Source organism: Uranotaenia lowii, chromosome 2 (assembly GCF_029784155.1).
Source record: "Uranotaenia lowii strain MFRU-FL chromosome 2, ASM2978415v1, whole genome shotgun sequence".
NCBI lineage: Eukaryota > Metazoa > Arthropoda > Insecta > Diptera > Culicidae > Uranotaenia > Uranotaenia lowii.
The window spans coordinates 429791669-429810964 of record NC_073692.1 but is presented as its reverse complement, the minus strand read 5'-3'; the positions used below and the strand labels follow the sequence as shown (position 1 = coordinate 429810964).

General features: G+C 40.1%; 1 protein-coding gene across 23 annotated transcripts in view; it reads left to right on the top strand.

The window, feature by feature from the left end:
* The window catches only part of LOC129745373 (plasma membrane calcium-transporting ATPase 1-like), a 139105-nt gene that overhangs the window by 78056 nt on the left and 41753 nt on the right, over nt 1-19296 (top strand). For 10 of the 23 annotated variants that reach the window (XM_055738413.1, XM_055738408.1, XM_055738411.1 and 7 more), the window contains one exon: nt 14599-18999. In XM_055738413.1, the coding sequence (XP_055594388.1) occupies nt 15456-18999 (3544 nt within the window). In that variant the 5' untranslated portion in view covers nt 14599-15455. Of the gene's footprint in view, nt 1-7555; nt 7708-7732; nt 7939-8029; nt 8048-8341; nt 8361-8425; nt 8884-14456; nt 14475-14598; nt 19000-19296 lie in introns of those variants that run through there. The other 13 variants (XR_008737123.1, XM_055738428.1, XM_055738429.1 and 10 more) reach the window with 9 other exon arrangements.

Below are 19296 nucleotides of genomic sequence, written 5' to 3'. Positions count from 1 at the left end.
TTTTTTCTTTCATCGGTGGTCAGCATTTTTAACTTATATTTAGACATTAAGTCAGGTCTATTTCATTGCTAACTAGGCGAACCATACAAAATGTATCATTTCTTCAATAGATACTTTCGGATTGCGCTTTATTAAATCTCACAAATTCCTTACCTTCAGAAAATCAATGATCATCACATGTATTCTAATTTTAGCTCACTGTTAGATCATCTAGATCTCCTTGATTGAACAATTTACCATATGATCTTAGGTCGTTTAATTAATTTCCTCCACAGAAATGTTGGTCCATGATCTTCTTAATTGGACACTATCTCAAAAACCATTTGACAGATCGTCGCAAAATTTCGCACATGTGAAAGTTACATTACTAGGTAGTTTCACTGAAAAACTTTGCAGTATTGAATTGATTGAATGATTTTCGGAATTGTCAAGAACATATCTATTCATCGATGCATTATTGAATGAGGGGCCATTGGAAGTTTTGATCCTGGGATCTCCGTAAAAAGAAAAAAAATCTTATGTAAAGACATTCAATTTTGACTTTTTCAATTACCCGATTTTCTAAACTCAATTATTTTCTCGTTCTTTAATTATTGTTTTTATATGCAAAAACAAATGAGCTTTTCCGTCCAGTTTTGCTTGTCCCCCCAAATGAAAAATCGAAAGCAATCTCGAGACAGGGCACAATTGATTGCCTTCCCTAATCTTGACTCAATTTCGGTGCCGTGTTAGCGGAAGCTTTCCGTCTGGCGACCATTCATTGTTGTTGTTGAAACAGGTAGAAGGAGGAACGAGAGATTTGACAGCGTTTTCCTAAATTGTATACCCACGTTGAAGATTTTATCACACTACGGCAATTTTTGTCCGCATAGCCGTAAAGATAATGATGAATGAGTAAGAAGTGTCATTGTTTGTGCTGCTCAAACTTTAAAATCATACACTAATTTTCCCTAATCAAATGACAAAACACTGACGGACGTGCAGCAGTCCCGGAGATGAGATATGGAAACGTGGAAGGAGAAGGATGTAAATGTTTTCTGGAAGGTCACCCGTCGTAGGTGTTGTTTCCGATAAACAACATGTTGAATTACACTATTCTGGTCTGAGTTTCAGTTCAGCAGAGTTGGATCTCCCCTCATTGGCATTGCATTACTGGGAGGGGATTTGTTGACAAATATGCGTTCATTTGTCCGAGCAATGAGGAATGTCACATTTACCGACGATATCACACTAGACCCGGCCCGGCTATGATAGAGCAATTGAAATTCAATGTTCGTACTTCCTTTGGTTAAGTGCACTACATCTGCTGGGTATTGAGCGGCTATCTGGTTGTTCCCTTGCAGTTACACGATCGATTAGCTTAGCGAGGGTTGATGCTACCGGTAATCGGCTTTGTTTCTCCAAAAAAGAAAATCTTGTCAAGAAAGTTCTGAATGTTTTTCTCGACTTATAATAATAAACATTCAGAGCATAAGGTTCTAATGTTGAAATATCATAATTTGATTGAATCACGATCTAGAAACTCATATTTATTCAAACATTTATTTTTATTTTTTTATGCAACTGTAGATTCAAAACATTAATTTTGAAATTCAAAACATACCTACATTTTTTTAAGTTTTAATTTTCTTAAGAGATTGGTAACGATGATTAGGGAACATTATTTTTGGCACCTAGGCTTTAATAATTGTATTCGGAAGATTTTGGTTGAAGAAATATCTAAGGTTCAATTTGGGTTAAAATTTCGTCAAAATTGCCGAAAAACAATAAGAAAACTTATACAACTTTTTTCTCAGAAGTCAAAATTATTCGCGGTCTCCGGGAAAGTTGATGATTGAATTAAAATCTTTAATTTCCAAATTTTTGTAATCTTCTACAGTTTTAGCTTAGCTTAGCTTGATGGACTACTCACATCCATCTTAAATCATTGAACCCGAAACGCTTCTTCATTAATTTTGCCAGTGTTTTTTTTTTCGTAAAATGTTATTATTTTTAACTTCTGACTGAGGCCATCAGTATTGATCAGAGGTCAATAGAATGGTGTCTCGGATTGACAGTACATTTGATGACATCCAAAAATGATGCTCTCTCTTTAAACACTATCCACGGCGCCGGCCACGTCCTAGTAGTCAATTGATAGAAGGAAATGAGATAAAAGGGATTGAAAGATTCATAATTCATGCTTTGGAACCGAGGTCACCTTTACATTCTAGCAAAACAATTTTGATTGGGAATATGGGTAAAAGAATTTGTTCATAAGACACTTTTGTCTAGTGTGAACATATTTATATTTTTAATTCCATTCTCCTATGCTCTTTTCAATTCCTTAGTGAATAATTTTCATTATGATTTTTTATTTATTGGAATATTTTGAAACATTTGAAATTTGATGGAAAATATTTTCAACTTTTCGATTGCTTTTGAATATCTCTCATTAAGTAATAAAATAACACTTATTTTATGTTTGTTTGTTTATTTTAAAGGGAGTAACACTTATTTTATCAGTGTTAGCATCATCGAAGAAAATTTAGACTCGGTTCAAAACAAACCTAATTATACCTGAACCTTGATAGCCAGCAAAAAAGAAAACTGGAATTCTGAAAACAATAATATCATACGGAAATTAAACGAAATCCATACGAAAGCTTTGAAAATTCGCAAGAATATTCAACACTTAAAGGTGACAAAAGATAATAACAATGCACAGTGGTCCAGGATGGAAGTTTATCGTGAAAAAATTAATTCCGAAGATGCTATCAGAGATAGACAAATGGTGTCTTCAGCAAAAATGTTCATCAAACCATGTGCTTTAATTACATACACACTACATACATATGACGTTTCGTAAGCGAGTTATGATTTTTTTTAAATTTTTAAATGTTAGGGTGTGTCGAACAAACAGTATTCTGGCTCTAACTTTTGTGAATGAACTCATACAATAAAAATGTTTTCTGGGCATTTGTATGAAATAGAAATTCGCACATTTTTCTCACAGAGCGCAAACTAGCATCTGGAGCAAGGTTGCCGAAATCACAGAAAAATCTGTATTATCACAGAATTTTGAGCAAAATTTCATCACAGAATCTGTGTCAGAGATCATAGAATTGGTAAAATTTTCACAGAATTCACAGATTTTCTAAATTTTGTACAGATTTCTAAAATTATAATTTTTTTACCATTTTCAACTTTTTATTTCTGACTATGAAAACAAGGTAATGTAATTTGATTTTTTTTCTATTTAAACTGTAAGGAATTTTTCAATTTGTTGATGTTTGACATGATATCCCTCTGAACTTCATAGAAAAAGCATCACAGAAAACCGTCACAGAATTTTAGGTTCAAATCACAGAATTCGAGATTTTTTTTCGTCAAAAACACAGAATTTTTTTCGGCAACCTTTATCTGGAGGCGTTCATTAGTTATATGGGTTTTTTTTAGCAAGAACTTGTACTTTTTCTATAGTCGTATCTCGGATTTAGTTCATATATCAAATATTTGCTTGTAAAATTATAGTAGATAGGTTATTTTTCAAGCTTGAGAAAAAAAAATTCCAAAGTTTGTAAAGTTTCAATACAAATTCACACACTTGAAGACCCATTGAAGAGAACATCCCCATTTTTCGTGCAAAAGTCGAAATTTCATCGTTTTGTTATTGTCTGAGTCCATTGCAATGCTTAAATAACCAATTTAGTACATTTTTCTCGCTTTTATTCAAATTTGCGAAAATTTAAAATAAAATAGTTTTTTTTCAACTCTTTTTTTCAAATTTGACTAAATACGCTAAACCGCTTAATCGGCTTATTTATCCGGATCCAAAAAGTTAAAAATTACGATGTTACCGTCTTTGACAAAATCGTTCAACAGAAACTTTTTCTTTTAACTATTAATAAAAATTTAAAGAATATCAATATTCAAATAATTTTTTATACAAATACGATTGTTACAGATTCCATTAAATGGGAAATAACAAAAAAATAAAGATGTCGAAAAACATTATATCGATACAATTGGCCCCGGTTTCACCTTTTACATTAGGAGAAGTATGTATATTAGGGTGGCAATGGATGTATGGGAAAAAAATCATGATCAAATTTTCAAAACCAAACTGACTTTTGCAAAATTTACGCTCAATCGGACTTGATTTAGGGGTGCCTCAAAGCGCTCAAAGTTTCGGATTTTTGTCCCTCAAAAATCACCTAAGGGGGGACAAAAAAATAGGATGAATCTAAATTTTAATTTTGATGTCTTGAAATGCATAAAACGCCGAAAAAATAATTTTGGCCGAGAATCGACTTTCTAGGACTTCGGAAAGTTCCAGAAAGTCGATTTTTGGGCAAAATTTTTGTTTCCGAGATAACACCAGATCTCAACGTTTCATGCATTTTCAAGTCATTTGGCATTAAAATTTAAATTTCGATTTTCCGAACTTCCTTTGGTCTTTAAAGTCGATTTATAAGATTTTTTTTTGGATAACAGCAGATTTTGACGTTTTATGCATTTTTAGTTATTGACCATCAAATTAAAATTTAGATTTTTCCGATTTCCTTTAACCTTCACTCAGAAAAATACTCTTACGCCGTGTAAATGGAAAATTAAAAAAAGGTAAAATTTACCGAGAATCGAGGTGATTTTTTGCACTTACAAAAAGGTAAATTTTACCTTTTTTCACCTAGCAAAAAGGTGAATTTAACTTTTTTCGCATTTACCTAGAAACATGGTAAATAATACCGTTTTCCCATTGACTGATTTACAAGGTAAATGCTAGTTGGTTTAATTGGTTTCTTCAATAAAAATAAAAACTAAATTCATTCGAAAATTGATATTTATTTAAAAAAAAATAGGGACTTTTACTTTAAATTTATTTTTGAAATTAATCACCGTGTTTAAAAAATTTTTTTGAGGCAAGTCCTTTCTTTGCCAGGCTCGTGGCAATTCGGCTTTCGCGTTCTTTCGAGCCACTATGGCCGCTGAATCCTCCTATAGGTCCGTCCGGTTCGGTCAGATCCGACTTTTCCGGAATGATAACTGGAGGATGACGTGGAATAGACCTCGAGGCTCTGTGGGCCGATCTGAATCAAAAGCAAAGTATTATGACGAGAACCAGCTCAACTGAATGATAACTAAAAAAACACTTACCATTCTGTTCCGATTTTCTCATTTTGGCCACGAAGCAAAACTTCCTTCCTGAACGACAAAACAGCTTAACCTCAATAAACGGGTTCGAGTACTTTTTTTTTTAGATGAATTATTGTACCGTTTTGCTTAGCTCAATCCAGGTCAACTTCACCTCGCTACGAGGTAAGTTTTACCTTATTTGGATTTACCTTTTTTCGATGAATTGTACCTTTTTTCCAACCTCTATTCAGGTAAATTTTACCTCGCTGTGAGGTGAGTTTCACCTCGAAGAGGTTGAAGTAACCTTTTTGGCTTTCACGAGCGTTCACCTTGCTATCTCGGTAAATTTTACGTTTTTATTATTTTCCGTGTAAGTATGCCATAGGATTTTCTTATGAAGTGGCGCCTTAAAAAAATCATTGAAAATCATAAAATTGTCTTATGACGTGAATGAATTCTGAGATGAACACCTACTTCAATGAGAGATTTTCGCTTTTCATAAGAGGGGAATTTCACGCATAGTGAAAAAAATCAAGATAATGTTTTCACTTCATTTTTCGGCTAATTTGTTCGAAACAATATCATGCATGGTCACCATCAGTAGCACGTCAACACCTGGTTCCTATAAAGTTTTTTTGTCACATCCGGATCTTTGACCTTGCGTTTGTTGCCGGTTAGCCCGCTGCAAAGTAAACCAGAAAAAGTATTTTAGTTAGCAAATATTTTCAACATTTACAAGGAAAACTTCAACTTCAACTTACCACTCAAAAGATTACAATTTCATTTCACTTAAGGAAAACTTAAAACTTCACGGGAAGTGCTTCGTTAGATGATGAAAAAACTGACGGAATGAATGAATGTATTCATTATATTTTCCAAATGGCGTTTCTTCTATTTTTCATAAGATGTTCTTATGAAAACTAAAAGAATTTCATAAGACTCTTATGAAAAGCAATTTTGCACTATAGAAATCGGTTCATAAGACGCTTCTTGTGAAAATTTTAATAAGAATTTGCCTGAGTGTTGTAGTATTAAAATGTGCAAAGATAGTGAAAATAAATTTAATTAACAACAAAATTTAGTTTTTTTTATCATTAGGAAAAATAACAAAAACAGGAAGCAAAAAACCACCCTTACTTTTATTCGGATATTAGAAACATTCCTCGTGGCTTTCATAATCAAACCGCGTTGAACTGACAAAAAATTCACACAAAATGTAGGTGTCCATGGAGCACAAATTCTTATAGGGACGCGTTCAATTATCGATTTCGTAGCATCTACGTGAAAATCAATTGGATAAAAATTATGTAGTTTTTCACGTAGCCTCTACGTGCGGATTATTTTGGGTGTAGGTTTGAGTGATGAAGTGAAATCTGTGGAAGCTCACAATATCTTTATTGAATGAAGATTTCTGTAGATCCAACAAATGATATGTTTTTATATTCAATATATTTGATGTGACGTTTACTCAACAGCAAAAAAAAACTATGTAATTTACAGCTTCCTTTTTAACGTTTATTATAATTTCATATACTGCAAATTTATACATTATATTTGTGTAAACTAGTTCATTTTCAAACCTAACAGTTCTCATCTAAACGTTACTTCAAATTTCCGCAACATTATATGGTTTAGTTTTCTCCAAAACGAAACACCCTTCAATCGATTTCGTGTTCTATTCAAGAGATTTCAAAGTTTGACTTTCATTAAAGAAACAACCTGAAAATGGAACAGTTCTCGGTACCTGTACCTTAAACAACTGCTAAAAAAATTTAGCGCTCTAACATCGCTTATCGGTTCAAATGCCATAAATTCTTCTTCTTGAAAGATGCGTTCGACTCTGAACCGGCATATCTCTGTACCTAGGTACCTACCTAATGTTTACTTTTAACTGCAGCAAACGCTACTGCTGCTGATGCTGACCAATGCTCCTAAACAACAGCCCCCAAAATTCCGTAGCGAAGTTATTTTTTCTTATTTCATCTCCGTGATAAACAACGTGTATAGAGGTTTGAAGATGATATCGTTTATCACTCACCATCTCCCACCGGCTTCCCGCTTCCTTACTCACAGTCTCTACCGAGGTTTAGGATTCTGTCCAGGGTTGATGTGCGGTGTGTCCAACTTGTCAACCGTTTGTCATCGTTGTGTTGTGTATCAACTAGGCATAGTGCAATATTGATAAGGATGTTTTTTCTTCTATTTCGCTCTCTCTACAGCCCTTCTTTACTGTGGTACTTCCGATAACAATACAATCAAAATGCCTACCTAAACTCTCGGGTGTTCTCGGTTCGGGTAGACAGAAGACGAAGCGGCGGGCGTGGCGGGTTGAGGGCGAGTAGAGGCTGACTCGTTTCAATAAAACACAGTGCTGGGTTGTTGTTATCTTTAAGGCTAAACGGGATAGGCTGGTTGTTGGCACTACATCATATCAGTTAGTGGGTACTGCAGTGTGTAAAACCTAAATGGTTGAAGAAACAGATCAGAAGAGTCCAGCTAGAGTGTAGTGTAGTGCAGAAAACAACAACACATACATACATGAGTATTGACTGCGGCTGGTACGAACTGCGGTGACATTATAAATAGAACCGGGTAAGGATTTCGAGCTCCTATAATAGTGTTGCACAGCACTTGTGATAAGTGTAATCACACGGCGTGGCGTGCAGTGCTGTTGCTCTTGGTGTAATTTTGATCGGCGAAAAGTCGCCTGCTCACTCATCACTAGACACGACGAGGAGCAGAGCCTAACCGTGTGAATTGGAGAGTGTGGTTCTTGTTTTCGGCCGTTTTTCTTTTTCTTCTGGGTGCTAAACGATTCTCTGGGTAATACATCTTGCAGTCGATAATTTAGTGTGTAATGTGTTTGCAATTCCGGCAGTCAGCCGGCAGGCAGTTCGATCGATTCCCGTGTGTGTGCTCCCGCGCGTAAAAGGTCGATCGATTTCTCACGGGGTGAAGGTGGAGGCCATTTCACTGCCCCCCTCCCTTTCTCTAAGTCATCGCGTGGAATGATGGGGTGGTCTACATTCACAGACTGTACCTACAATATTGGTTCCCGATAAAATGTGATGGGGTTTTGTGGCAACATGTGTTTGTGGTGGTAGTTTTTGGGGAGAGATCAGAAATTTATTGAAACGACGACGATTTGCTGTTGCTGAACTAGCTAGGGAGCTAGCAGACCGTTTGCCATTTGGGCCGCCGCGAGCCGCCTGGGTTTTGTGTGTCGTGTGATGGGTGACTGCCAGGTGGGAAACATGGAAACAGAACATGGATAGTAGTAATAGCAACGAGCAGCCAGTGAGTGGGTGGACGAGAGAGTAAACTATATTTTCAGCATGTTTCCCAGTCGAATAACCGTTAACGTTGACTTGACTCTGTGAACGACGAAAGACGCGAAGGAATGAAATTTTGGTGAAATGTTTTGCAGGTGGATGTATTTTAAGATCAAAGCTGGCGGCGAGAGCACGCGGACTACTAGGATTGCGGAAGGGGCTAGGGGAAGAACAGAGCAGCAAGTGTAACGATACCGGAGTCCGGATCCAAGCAGCCAACAGCCGATGTGTTCTGTTGTTTTCTGCCCCCGGTCTACTAAGATCGTAGACATCGGTCATGGGCGGATCATTCTCGATTCCAGAGTATCTACTCGAGAAACAAATTATTTATCCCCCAAATTTAAAAGTCTTTTCTAATTATTGTTTTCAAAAATTTCAGTTTGTTATTATTAAGATAAACAACAAGTTTAAACTCAACATTATAACTATCTACATGGTAAATTTATTTTAAATTGAATCACTTATCTTAGCTCCATTGCTCGGGTACTAGCTCTATCTTTGAATAAGTTTGTTGAATCAGAGGGAAACTTACATCTTCGAGCCATTTTAACGAGGAGCGTGGGAGTATCTTTATATTGACTTGTCATGATCTCATGTGTGCTTGGATGATGAACCAAACCAAATCCCATTACCACGTTATACCACCCAAGTCAACTTAACACAGATTCGTTTCTTCAAATACGCTTAGGTATGGCTTCGAATGATGTCTTACTTCATTTTTAATGTGACAAACAAGCTTTTCTATCCTTTCTTAGGTGAAAAGTTCACTAAAACGACATTATTTCTTAAAAACAATCCCTCTCAAAACTGCGTGGACCTTGTTATTTTTCATGTTTGAAATGTAAGGTCTCATGTTCAACCAGCCTGCGTAATCTGATAAAACTACATCCTATAATTTTTCTATTGGTATCCACTTTTGGAAGACTTAATATATTTAGTTGAATTTCACTAAATTCCTACAAATTTTAACTGAAAACAATCATACCAAAATTGAGGCAGAATGTCCGCATGACAACTTGTTTTTTTTTACGCTCAAATTTTTAATGCTTTCAACTGTTGATGTCTTTGGCCATACGAAACAAGAATCCAAGGCTTCGAGAAGCTTTGTCGACAACATAGTTCAGAGTTACTGAACTCCAGCCGTCTCCAGATCGTTGATGTAGTCCACCCGGATGATGCTTTCGTCTCCGAGAATGTACTCTGTCTGCATGAAGAGGGTGCCGCTTACGGGAAAACGGTATTACCGAGCATTTACTGCGGTTCAAGGGCAAGCAATTGATGTCGCACCAGTGAGCAAAAGCGGTGAATTTCTGTTGCATTTGGATCTTTCTGGATAATTTCAGGATTAGAATTCGCTGTGTCGCTGTCAAGCGCCGGTTCCTTCCATTGTTTTTTACGTGCTTCCAAAAAGATTTCGGACCGGTCTTGAAATTCTTTTGTAACCGGTTCAGATAAATTAGGTAGCTACGCTTACTGACTTTTTTTTAAGCAGAGCTTAGTTTGCGGTATTCTTCTTTAGTGTAAGGGGATTTGTGCCTGTTGTAGTTTCAGACTGCTTTAGTCGCCCCAATTCTTTTGATGTCATATGAGCCGTTCATGGTTCGAAAAAGTTTCAGGTCATCGACATATGCGAGCTTTGTGCCGCCGAGAAGCGAGAGTACATCATTCATATAGATCACGAAAATGATCGGTATCAAACGACTTACTTAGGGCACTCCTGAAGAGGCAACGAACTGCCAGTACGAACGAATAACTTTCGTCCTGTTAAGTAGCTCCGGAACCAATTCAATAGCGAATCACATAAGCCTAAACGTTCGAGCTTTGCAACTGAAATATCGTGGTTCAACTTTTCGAGGGCCGCAGAGAGATTGGTGTGTCAGTTTTAGTTTTCTTGGCAAAGCTGTCCTGCAAGAACGATGTAAAGCTCGGTAGGTTTGTAGTCGTGGATCGTTGGAGAAATGAGGCTTACAAAATGAAAATAATTGGATCCCAAACAACCAATTCAAACAATTTGGCGATCGGTCATAGAGCGGAGATTCCGCGGTAGTTGCTCACATCTCTCTCATCTCCCTTTTTGTGGACAGGAAACATGTGAGCTTCTTTCCACAATGTGGGAAAGATTGCGCAGTCCAGCGATGATTGAAAGATGTGCCTTATGGGTGTCAGCAGAGATGGCATGAAACTCTTCAAAAAAGTAGCTGGTATACGGTCTGGCCCGTAGAAGATGAATTTTTTAGCTTAGCTGTCGCTTCGTCGACTAGAATACTATTAAAAAAAGACCCTAGGGGTGATATATTTCCGACAATCCAAAGAAATTTCCCCAATTGTAAAAATACTGGAAAATTTCCGGCAAAAAGTTCACAAATGTCTGGATCAGAATTCGCTGTGTCGCTGTCAAGCCCTGATTCTTTCCATTGTTTTTTTTTTACGTGCTTGCAACAAGATTTCGGACTGGTCCTTTGTAACCGGTTTAGATAGTTTAGGTAGCTACGCTTACTAAAGTCTGTTTCAAATAGAATCTGGTCGAATAGAATAGATCATTTCTCCGCAAAGAAATAACGTACAACAAAAGTAAACGTGTCATTTTGTAGGGTTTTTATTACACTTTAAGGAAAAAAATACATAAAAATCATTCGTCAGCTTTTCGGACGAATTTTCGAACTTTTTTTGTGATACCACTCATCTTTTTCTGCACAGTACTGCTGGTAACCTCATTCGCCATCTTGTTCCACCACTTTTCCATTTGAGCGGTTTTTTTCATGGTTCTGCCACATTTCTTCAGTTTGCCCTTAACTATTGCCCAATATTTCTCGATGGGACGAAAATCCGGACAGTTTGGTGGATTGATACTTTTTTCAACAAAATCGATCTTGTTCTCCTTATACCACTTAACGACATCTCGGCTGTAGTGGCAGCTTACCAGGTCCGGCCAGAACTTCACCGGACCTTTGTGGGATCGAATGAATGGCAAAACCCTCTTCTGGAGACAGTCTTCTTTGTAAACATTTCCATTCATTGTGTCTTCAGTGATGAAAATCATCAACTTACGAGCAAATTTATCTGCGAAAACAAACTTGAATCTACCCGCAACATTCCCTTTACGCTTCGCAAGGTTAAGTTTGTTACCGGGTATTTGTCCAAAATCCATTTTCACGTAAGTTTCGTCGTCCATCAAAATGCATCCATTGTACTTGGTCAACACTTTCTCGTACAACTTCTTGGCCCTGGTTTTGGCAACCAGGTTTTCGTTTCAGCGTCCTGTTGGGGTGTTTGCTTGCATGATACGACCGCAAGCCTTCTCGCAAACAAATTCGTCGAGCTGTACTGTGGTTCGTCTTGAACTTTTTCGCCGAATCACGCAAGGAGATTCCAGGATTATTGTGAACTGATCGAATTACCTTTGCTCGCAGCTTCCGGTCACATGTTCCACTTTTACGCCTGGTTTGTTTTGCTCGATCCACCGTAAGGGTCTCCCGGTAACGTTGCAGCACCGAATTTACAGTCGATTTAGGATATTTCAGAAATTTCGCGATCTTTACCCCTGACCACGTCGGTTTCTCGACGTGAGTGTGCAGAATTTTCTCTCGCCTTTCGCGTTCCATCGTCGATAACTTTTGGCTGACTACTTCAATCTTGATGAAATTCTCACCACTAAGTAAACAAACCATTCGGATCAAAACACTGTCAATAGATTCGCGATGTGACAACTAGGGGTGCTGCAGTAAATGAAAAGATGCGACCTTATTCAAGGACGATGGAGATAGCTTCAAAATCCACATTCTTGAAACCTTGATAGAAGGATCCAGTTCTCTTCACGGGAATTAATGTGAATAATTCCTTGCGGCATCGAGAGAGATCATTAAGGCTGGGTGATGTGGAACCGCTTTGACTCCTCAGGATCAGGAGGCAAGTACACCATGCATAGATAGAGTTTCCAATTACCAAGATCAATGCAGGTCCATAGAAGCTCCAGATCATCCCAGGAAACGTATTCGATAAGCAAAGCCGGGAGTTTAGATCTGACGGCAAGTAACACTCCACCACCAGTAGATTTCTGACAGGAGAGGGTACGGTCATTGAGCCATGTTTCGGTAAAGGCAACTATATCTTAGCAAGTGCACGAAGTTCTGGTAGAAAATGCTGATAGAGTAGGCCGTTCAGATGCAATACCGGAACGAAGATCGCTGGAAAGGCAGATTCCATCACGCTAAGAAGAACTGTCTATGATACTTGCCTGATAGCGCAAGCTGGGGACTCCCTTCGCCACAGACGAACCCAAGACCGGGACGAATCTTGACGCTGACAGAAAACAGTGCGACTGAGTCGAAAGGCTCCGGGTCACCGTAGTTTCTAGTTCGTTGCGTCCTGGTGCTGGAAGCCGAGTAGAAAACGTCAGATTTTCGAGGTCAGGAGTGTTTGGCTGGATGTATTTGTCGGAAAACGGAAACTGACTATGCGAAGATGTTCTCGTCCTTACAGGGTACTTGCCTGTAGATGTGATCTGGAGAACCCCATCGCCTCCAACGAACTCAGGCAGGAAGCAGCGCGACTAAGTCGAAGGCTCAGATCGATGCGTCCTGGTGTCGAAACTCGAAAAACGATTGAGGTACTTGTAGGCGAGATGTATTGGTAGATTTCATAGGATCTGCAGTCAGGTGAAAATTCATCACACAACGAAAATGTTCTGGGGGAAAATGAATACTTGCCTGGATGAGTAGACTGAAGGACCTCATAGCCTACTCACCAATTCAGGGCGGGGACGGCTGAAGAGGCTTTGAGGCCTCCCAAGTGCCAAGTTCTTTACGTCCCAGTGGAGAACCCTAGAAGCGTTGGCTGATCCTCCCACAGCAGGATAACGGTTAAGAGATAAACAGCAGAGAGCTAGGGTCTCGTCGTCGTTGTCAGTTTTTTTTTACAAAAATATCTTAAAACCCGTGTTTTCATCATTCTTTTTATTTTTTAAAAGACGTAAATCAGTTCTCTGAATCGTCGTAAACGTTCAATTTGGTTCTTAAATGATTGTTATAGATGTAAACAGTGATTATGCTTAACTGGTGCGTTTTGTAGTTTTTCCCTACCATCTCATTGAGTTTGGCACTTGAATTATTCTCTATACTTCAAGCTCATATCAATCATAAACCAGTAGGGTGAAACTTCAAGTTAGATTAAGAGTTTTCGGGAGATTGTGAAGATTTCATCTAACGAGTCTAACTAGTGTAATAATATTCGACCAACACATTCGAATTTTGAGTAGATAAAGAATACCTCGAGAAAATTCTAACAGTTATTTCACTGACCAATTCGAATATCTCGACATCTTATTTCAATTTCCATATCCTGTCTTACAAACTCCGGAACGAATCCGGAATCGTTTTTAAACTACAACAGCATACCCCTCCAACTGATTATATGTAGATCGGAAGGGCTCACCCGGCTATTCCGAGAAGGATCCTCCTCAGCGGAAAAATTCCGATCCAGTGCTACTAAAACTCTCATCGGCGCCGCTGGCACCGCAGGCAGAAAACCCCCCATCCTCCAAACATCACATGTGTGTATAGGGTATGGTATGGTATGCTTCTATATCTATACCGCAGCAGCATACAGCTGGGGGTATACATATGATGAGAGTATTAAAACCACCCACCCACCACATTTCCCAGCTTCAGCTTCAGCATCGGCTCTATCTCACCTACGAGAACGAGATGAGCCGTTTGGATGGGTTCGTTGGTTTGCTAGCTGGTTGGATGGATGGAAGCTGGAGCACCACACGGTTCCAAGTGGAAATCGACCAGTCTGTTGTTTTTCTTCTTCTGCGGTGTTGTTTCTGCCTTCTTGTTGGGATAATAGAATTTGCTTAAATTGCACGTTTGAACAGGGCGTTGTTGTGAGAATGAGTACCATTTTCCCGAGCTCTGACGTCTTTTTCCTTTTCTTTCCCTCGAAAAAGCGGTCGATTTGTCTAAAAATTGAAGCCTGATTGGAAATGAAAAAAAAAACCAACACAGAATTTAGATAGGATATTTAAATGTTAGATGAGTTTAAAATTTTGCCCTATACTGGGTTACATTTCTATATACTAACGAGTGATGATAAAACGAATATAAACGATTCTAATTGATTCCATTCTTTCTTTTTCTCTGTTCAATTTTAGATAAAAATCGACCCCATAATTTATTCGTGGAGCAGCAGTAGTACGAGCCGAAAGCGAGAAATCTGTGCCGGAGTACAATCAAAACCATTTGAACGAACGAAGAAGAAGGAGGATACCAGTCGGCCTTTCCCAATCGATCGGGGAGTCCCGCGAACGTCGTCGTGATTGCAGCTGTTTTTTCCTCAAGGAGCAACGTCGTCATGTAACGTTGTTCTTAGTTGTTGTTGTTAGTGTCCTGTGGCGGCAGTCAGTCGACGAAAAAGCGGTTGTGCATTGTTTGTTGAAACAGCTACCGGAAACTAGAACGGAAGAAGGTGTAAAGTGTGTACCAAGTGTGTGTGTTTAGTCGTCAAGAACAACTGATTAGTAGACCTTCTAGTAATCGTCGAAAGGATGGCAGTTAGTTAGAAGTAACTGTTTGTTCAATTGTAACCAGATCGCCCTATACGCACCTGCAGCAGCGACGGGGCACGTGGCTGTGTGTGGGTGCGCGTCCACACGGCGGATCGTGTGCGTGTTAGCAGAACACCGTAAGGCCACGAGACGACTGTCTCGCAAAAGGAAGGATACGCTTCTTCTCCAATCAATCAACCAAACCAACAACAATACAAAAAGGCAACAGCAGCAAGAACTCACTCTTTGACACTCACTAATATATTATCATTATAACAATTAGGTACGGCTACCGAGAATCTGCTACCTTGCCCCATCCACATCAACTGAAAGTGCGCATCGTAGAGTCGAAGAAAGGAGCATAAAACCTTCAAACGAAGCCATCATCTTAAGATAAAAGAAAACAGAAACTCGTTATTCTAAGTCGAATCTAGTAAATTAGTAAAACAAATAAACCATTCAAAATGGCAACGATAGACGGGCGACCTGCACAGTACCAGATCACGCTGAAGAATCTGCGTGAGATCATGGAACATCGTGGCAGGGAAGCGGTGAGCATCGTGAACGAATACGGTGGCGTCCATGAAATTTGTCGGAAACTCTACACCTCCCAAAACGAAGGTCTCAGCGGCTCGAAAGCGGACATCGAGCACCGGCGGGAGACCTTTGGTTCGAACATTATTCCCCCGAAACCACCGAAAGCGTTCCTAACACTGGTGTGGGAGGCGTTACAGGACGTGACGCTGATAATCTTAGAAATTGCTGCCGTTATTTCGCTGCTTTTATCGTTTTATCAACCGGCCGATGATGATGAACCCGTATTAGAGGAGGAAGAGGAGCACTACTCATGGATCGAAGGCTTAGCTATTTTGGTGTCGGTGTTTGTGGTCGTAATAGTGACAGCATTTAACGATTATTCGAAGGAAAAGCAATTCCGAGGGCTTCAGTCGAGGATCGAGGGTGAGCACAAATTCTCCGTTATCCGAAGCGGTGATGCGGTCCAGATCAACATAGGTGACATCGTGGTCGGTGACATATGTCAGATCAAGTATGGCGATCTGTTGCCGGCCGATGGTATCCTCATACAGAGCAATGATCTTAAGATCGATGAATCTTCGCTGACCGGTGAATCGGACCACGTGAAAAAGAGTGAATCGACCGATCCGATGGTGCTATCTGGAACTCACGTGATGGAAGGAAGCGGTAAAATGGTCGTTACTGCCGTTGGTGTCAACTCGCAGGCCGGTATCATTTTCACCCTACTCGGAGCAGCGGTTGATGAACACGAAGCGGCAGCCAAGAAGCAGAAGAAAGATGCCAAGAAAGCGAAAAAGAACAGCGATGAAATTACCAACAACAGTCACCATGCAGGGCTTAAGTCTCAGACGACTGTTGATTCGATCACATCCGATGACGAAGCTAAAGCTGGTGGCGGCGGTGGACACGGAGGCAAGGAAAAGTCTGTACTTCAAGCTAAACTTACGAAACTGGCCATTCAAATCGGTTACGCTGGATCCACGATTGCTGTCCTAACGGTTATCATCCTCATTATCCAGTTCTGCATTCAAACCTTCGTCATCGAGCAAAAACCATGGAAAAATTCGTATGCCAACAATTTGGTCAAGCACTTCATCATTGGTGTGACCGTGTTGGTCGTTGCCGTACCGGAAGGATTGCCACTGGCCGTTACCCTGTCTCTGGCTTACTCGGTCAAGAAAATGATGAAAGATAACAATCTGGTGCGACATTTGGATGCCTGCGAAACTATGGGTAATGCAACGGCAATTTGCTCAGACAAAACCGGAACACTGACCACCAACCGGATGACTGTGGTTCAATCGTATATCTGTGAGAAGCTATGTAAGGTGACACCGAAATATTCGGACATTCCGAGAATGGTTGGCGAAGCTATTACCGAAGGTATTTCATTGAACTCGGCCTATACGACTTGTTTGATGCCGGGCCAGAATCCAGGCGATCCAGCTCAGCAAGTTGGTAACAAAACGGAATGTGCTCTGTTGGGCTTCGTGCAAGGTCTAGGACAAAGTTATCAGCGCATTCGAGACGATCATCCAGAGGAATCGTTCACACGTGTGTATACTTTCAATTCGGTGCGCAAATCCATGACCACTGTTATCCCTAGGAAAGGCGGCGGCTATCGAGTGTACAGCAAAGGAGCCTCGGAAATTATTTTGAAAAAGTGTTCATTCATTTACGGCCAGGATGGTGTGTTGGAAAAGTTTACCCGAGATATGCAAGAACGACTACTGCATCAGGTCATTGAACCGATGGCCTGTGATGGGCTACGTACAATTTGTATTGCCTTCCGTGAATTCGTGCCTGGAAAAGCGGAAATCAATCAGGTACACTGCGACGGAGAACCAAACTGGGACGATGAAGAAAACATTGTAAGCAATTTGACATGTCTTTGTGTGGTTGGTATTGAGGATCCAGTAAGACCGGAAGTGCCAGATGCTATCCGCAAATGTCAGCGAGCTGGTATCACGGTACGAATGGTTACGGGAGACAACATCAACACAGCCCGGTCTATCGCAACCAAGTGTGGAATTATTCGGCCTCAAGATGATTTCCTGATCCTAGAGGGTAAGGAATTCAACAGACGAATTCGCGACAGCAATGGTGACATTCAACAGCACCTATTGGACAAGGTATGGCCGAAACTGCGTGTGTTGGCTCGTTCATCGCCCACAGATAAGTACAATCTGGTGAAAGGTATTATCGACAGTGCCGTTTCTGATAACCGAGAGGTCGTTGCCGTAACCGGTGACGGAACGAACGATGGTCCTGCCTTGAAGAAAGCCGATGTTGGTTTCGCTATGGGTATCGCCGGAACCGATGTTGCCAAGGAAGCCTCCGATATTATCCTCACTGATGACAATTTCAGCAGCATAGTTAAGGCCGTGATGTGGGGCCGAAACGTCTACGATTCGATCGCCAAGTTCTTACAGTTTCAGCTAACGGTCAACGTGGTTGCCGTCATTGTGGCATTTATCGGCGCCTGTGCTGTGCAGGATTCGCCCCTTAAAGCCGTTCAAATGTTATGGATGAATTTGATCATGGACACCCTGGCGTCGTTAGCTTTAGCCACCGAAATGCCCACACCAGATCTGCTGCTGCGTAAACCGTACGGTCGAACGAAACCACTGATTTCGCGCACAATGATGAAGAACATCCTGGGCCAAGCCGTCTATCAGCTGATTATCGTATTCGGGCTGCTCTTTGTCGGTGACAAATTCCTGGACATCGAGTCTGGTCGCGGCCAGCCGCTAAACTCCGAAGCAACACAACATTTTACCATTATTTTTAATGTTTTTGTTTTTATGACACTGTTCAACGAGTTAAACGCCCGAAAGATTCACGGTCAGCGAAACATTTTCCAGGGTCTCTTCACGAATCCGATCTTCTACAGCATCTGGATCATTACGCTGGTATCACAAATCTTTATCATCCAGTTCGGCAAGGTTGCTTTCTCGACCAAAGCGCTCAACGTCGAACAGTGGCTGTGGAGTGTGTTCTTCGGAATGGGTACCCTGATCTGGGGCCAGATTGTCACGTCGATCCCTACCCGCAAGATGCCCAAAAAGATGGCGTGGGGTCGAGGTGAAGCCGAGTATGCCGAAGCGATCCGGCTCGGCGAAGAGCGCTACGATTCGATGGATAATGACAAGAAACCCCGTGCAGGTCAGATATTATGGATCCGTGGCCTTACTAGGCTGCAGACCCAGCTTCGTGTTGTACGTGCATTTCGATCCACATTAGAAGATTTAGAAGAACGTCGTTCCATTCATAGCTTGCATAGTCTTAGAAGTTCACGCAGTCATCCCGGAGGCATGAGCACGAGTGGTACAATGACTAGTCAAGGTCTCTCAAATCTCTTATATCCACCAGGTTCCAACATCCCAACCGGCCGGCTAATAGGTACTAATGTTGGCGATCTTAAGTATATTGATGAAGATCAAAGACTTCACAATAATCAGCATATAATAGGTATAAACAATAAAGTAGAATACAGTATATAAATTTAATTTATATATTACCACACACGCATATGTATTCTATTTGGAAATTCGTATTTCGATTTGCAACAAAATAACAAAAAAAAACAATATAGGAACTTCAAACTGATTCAAAAATGAATTTTTGCGAATTGTCTAATGCAAAGTAACGAAACCAATAATAATGCGAGTGATTGATTCAAAAACAATTTGTTTGCCACTCTCCACCTCTGGCAATACTACAACTTTGGTTGATTGATTGAGCAATTGTTTCTACTTCTTACTATGT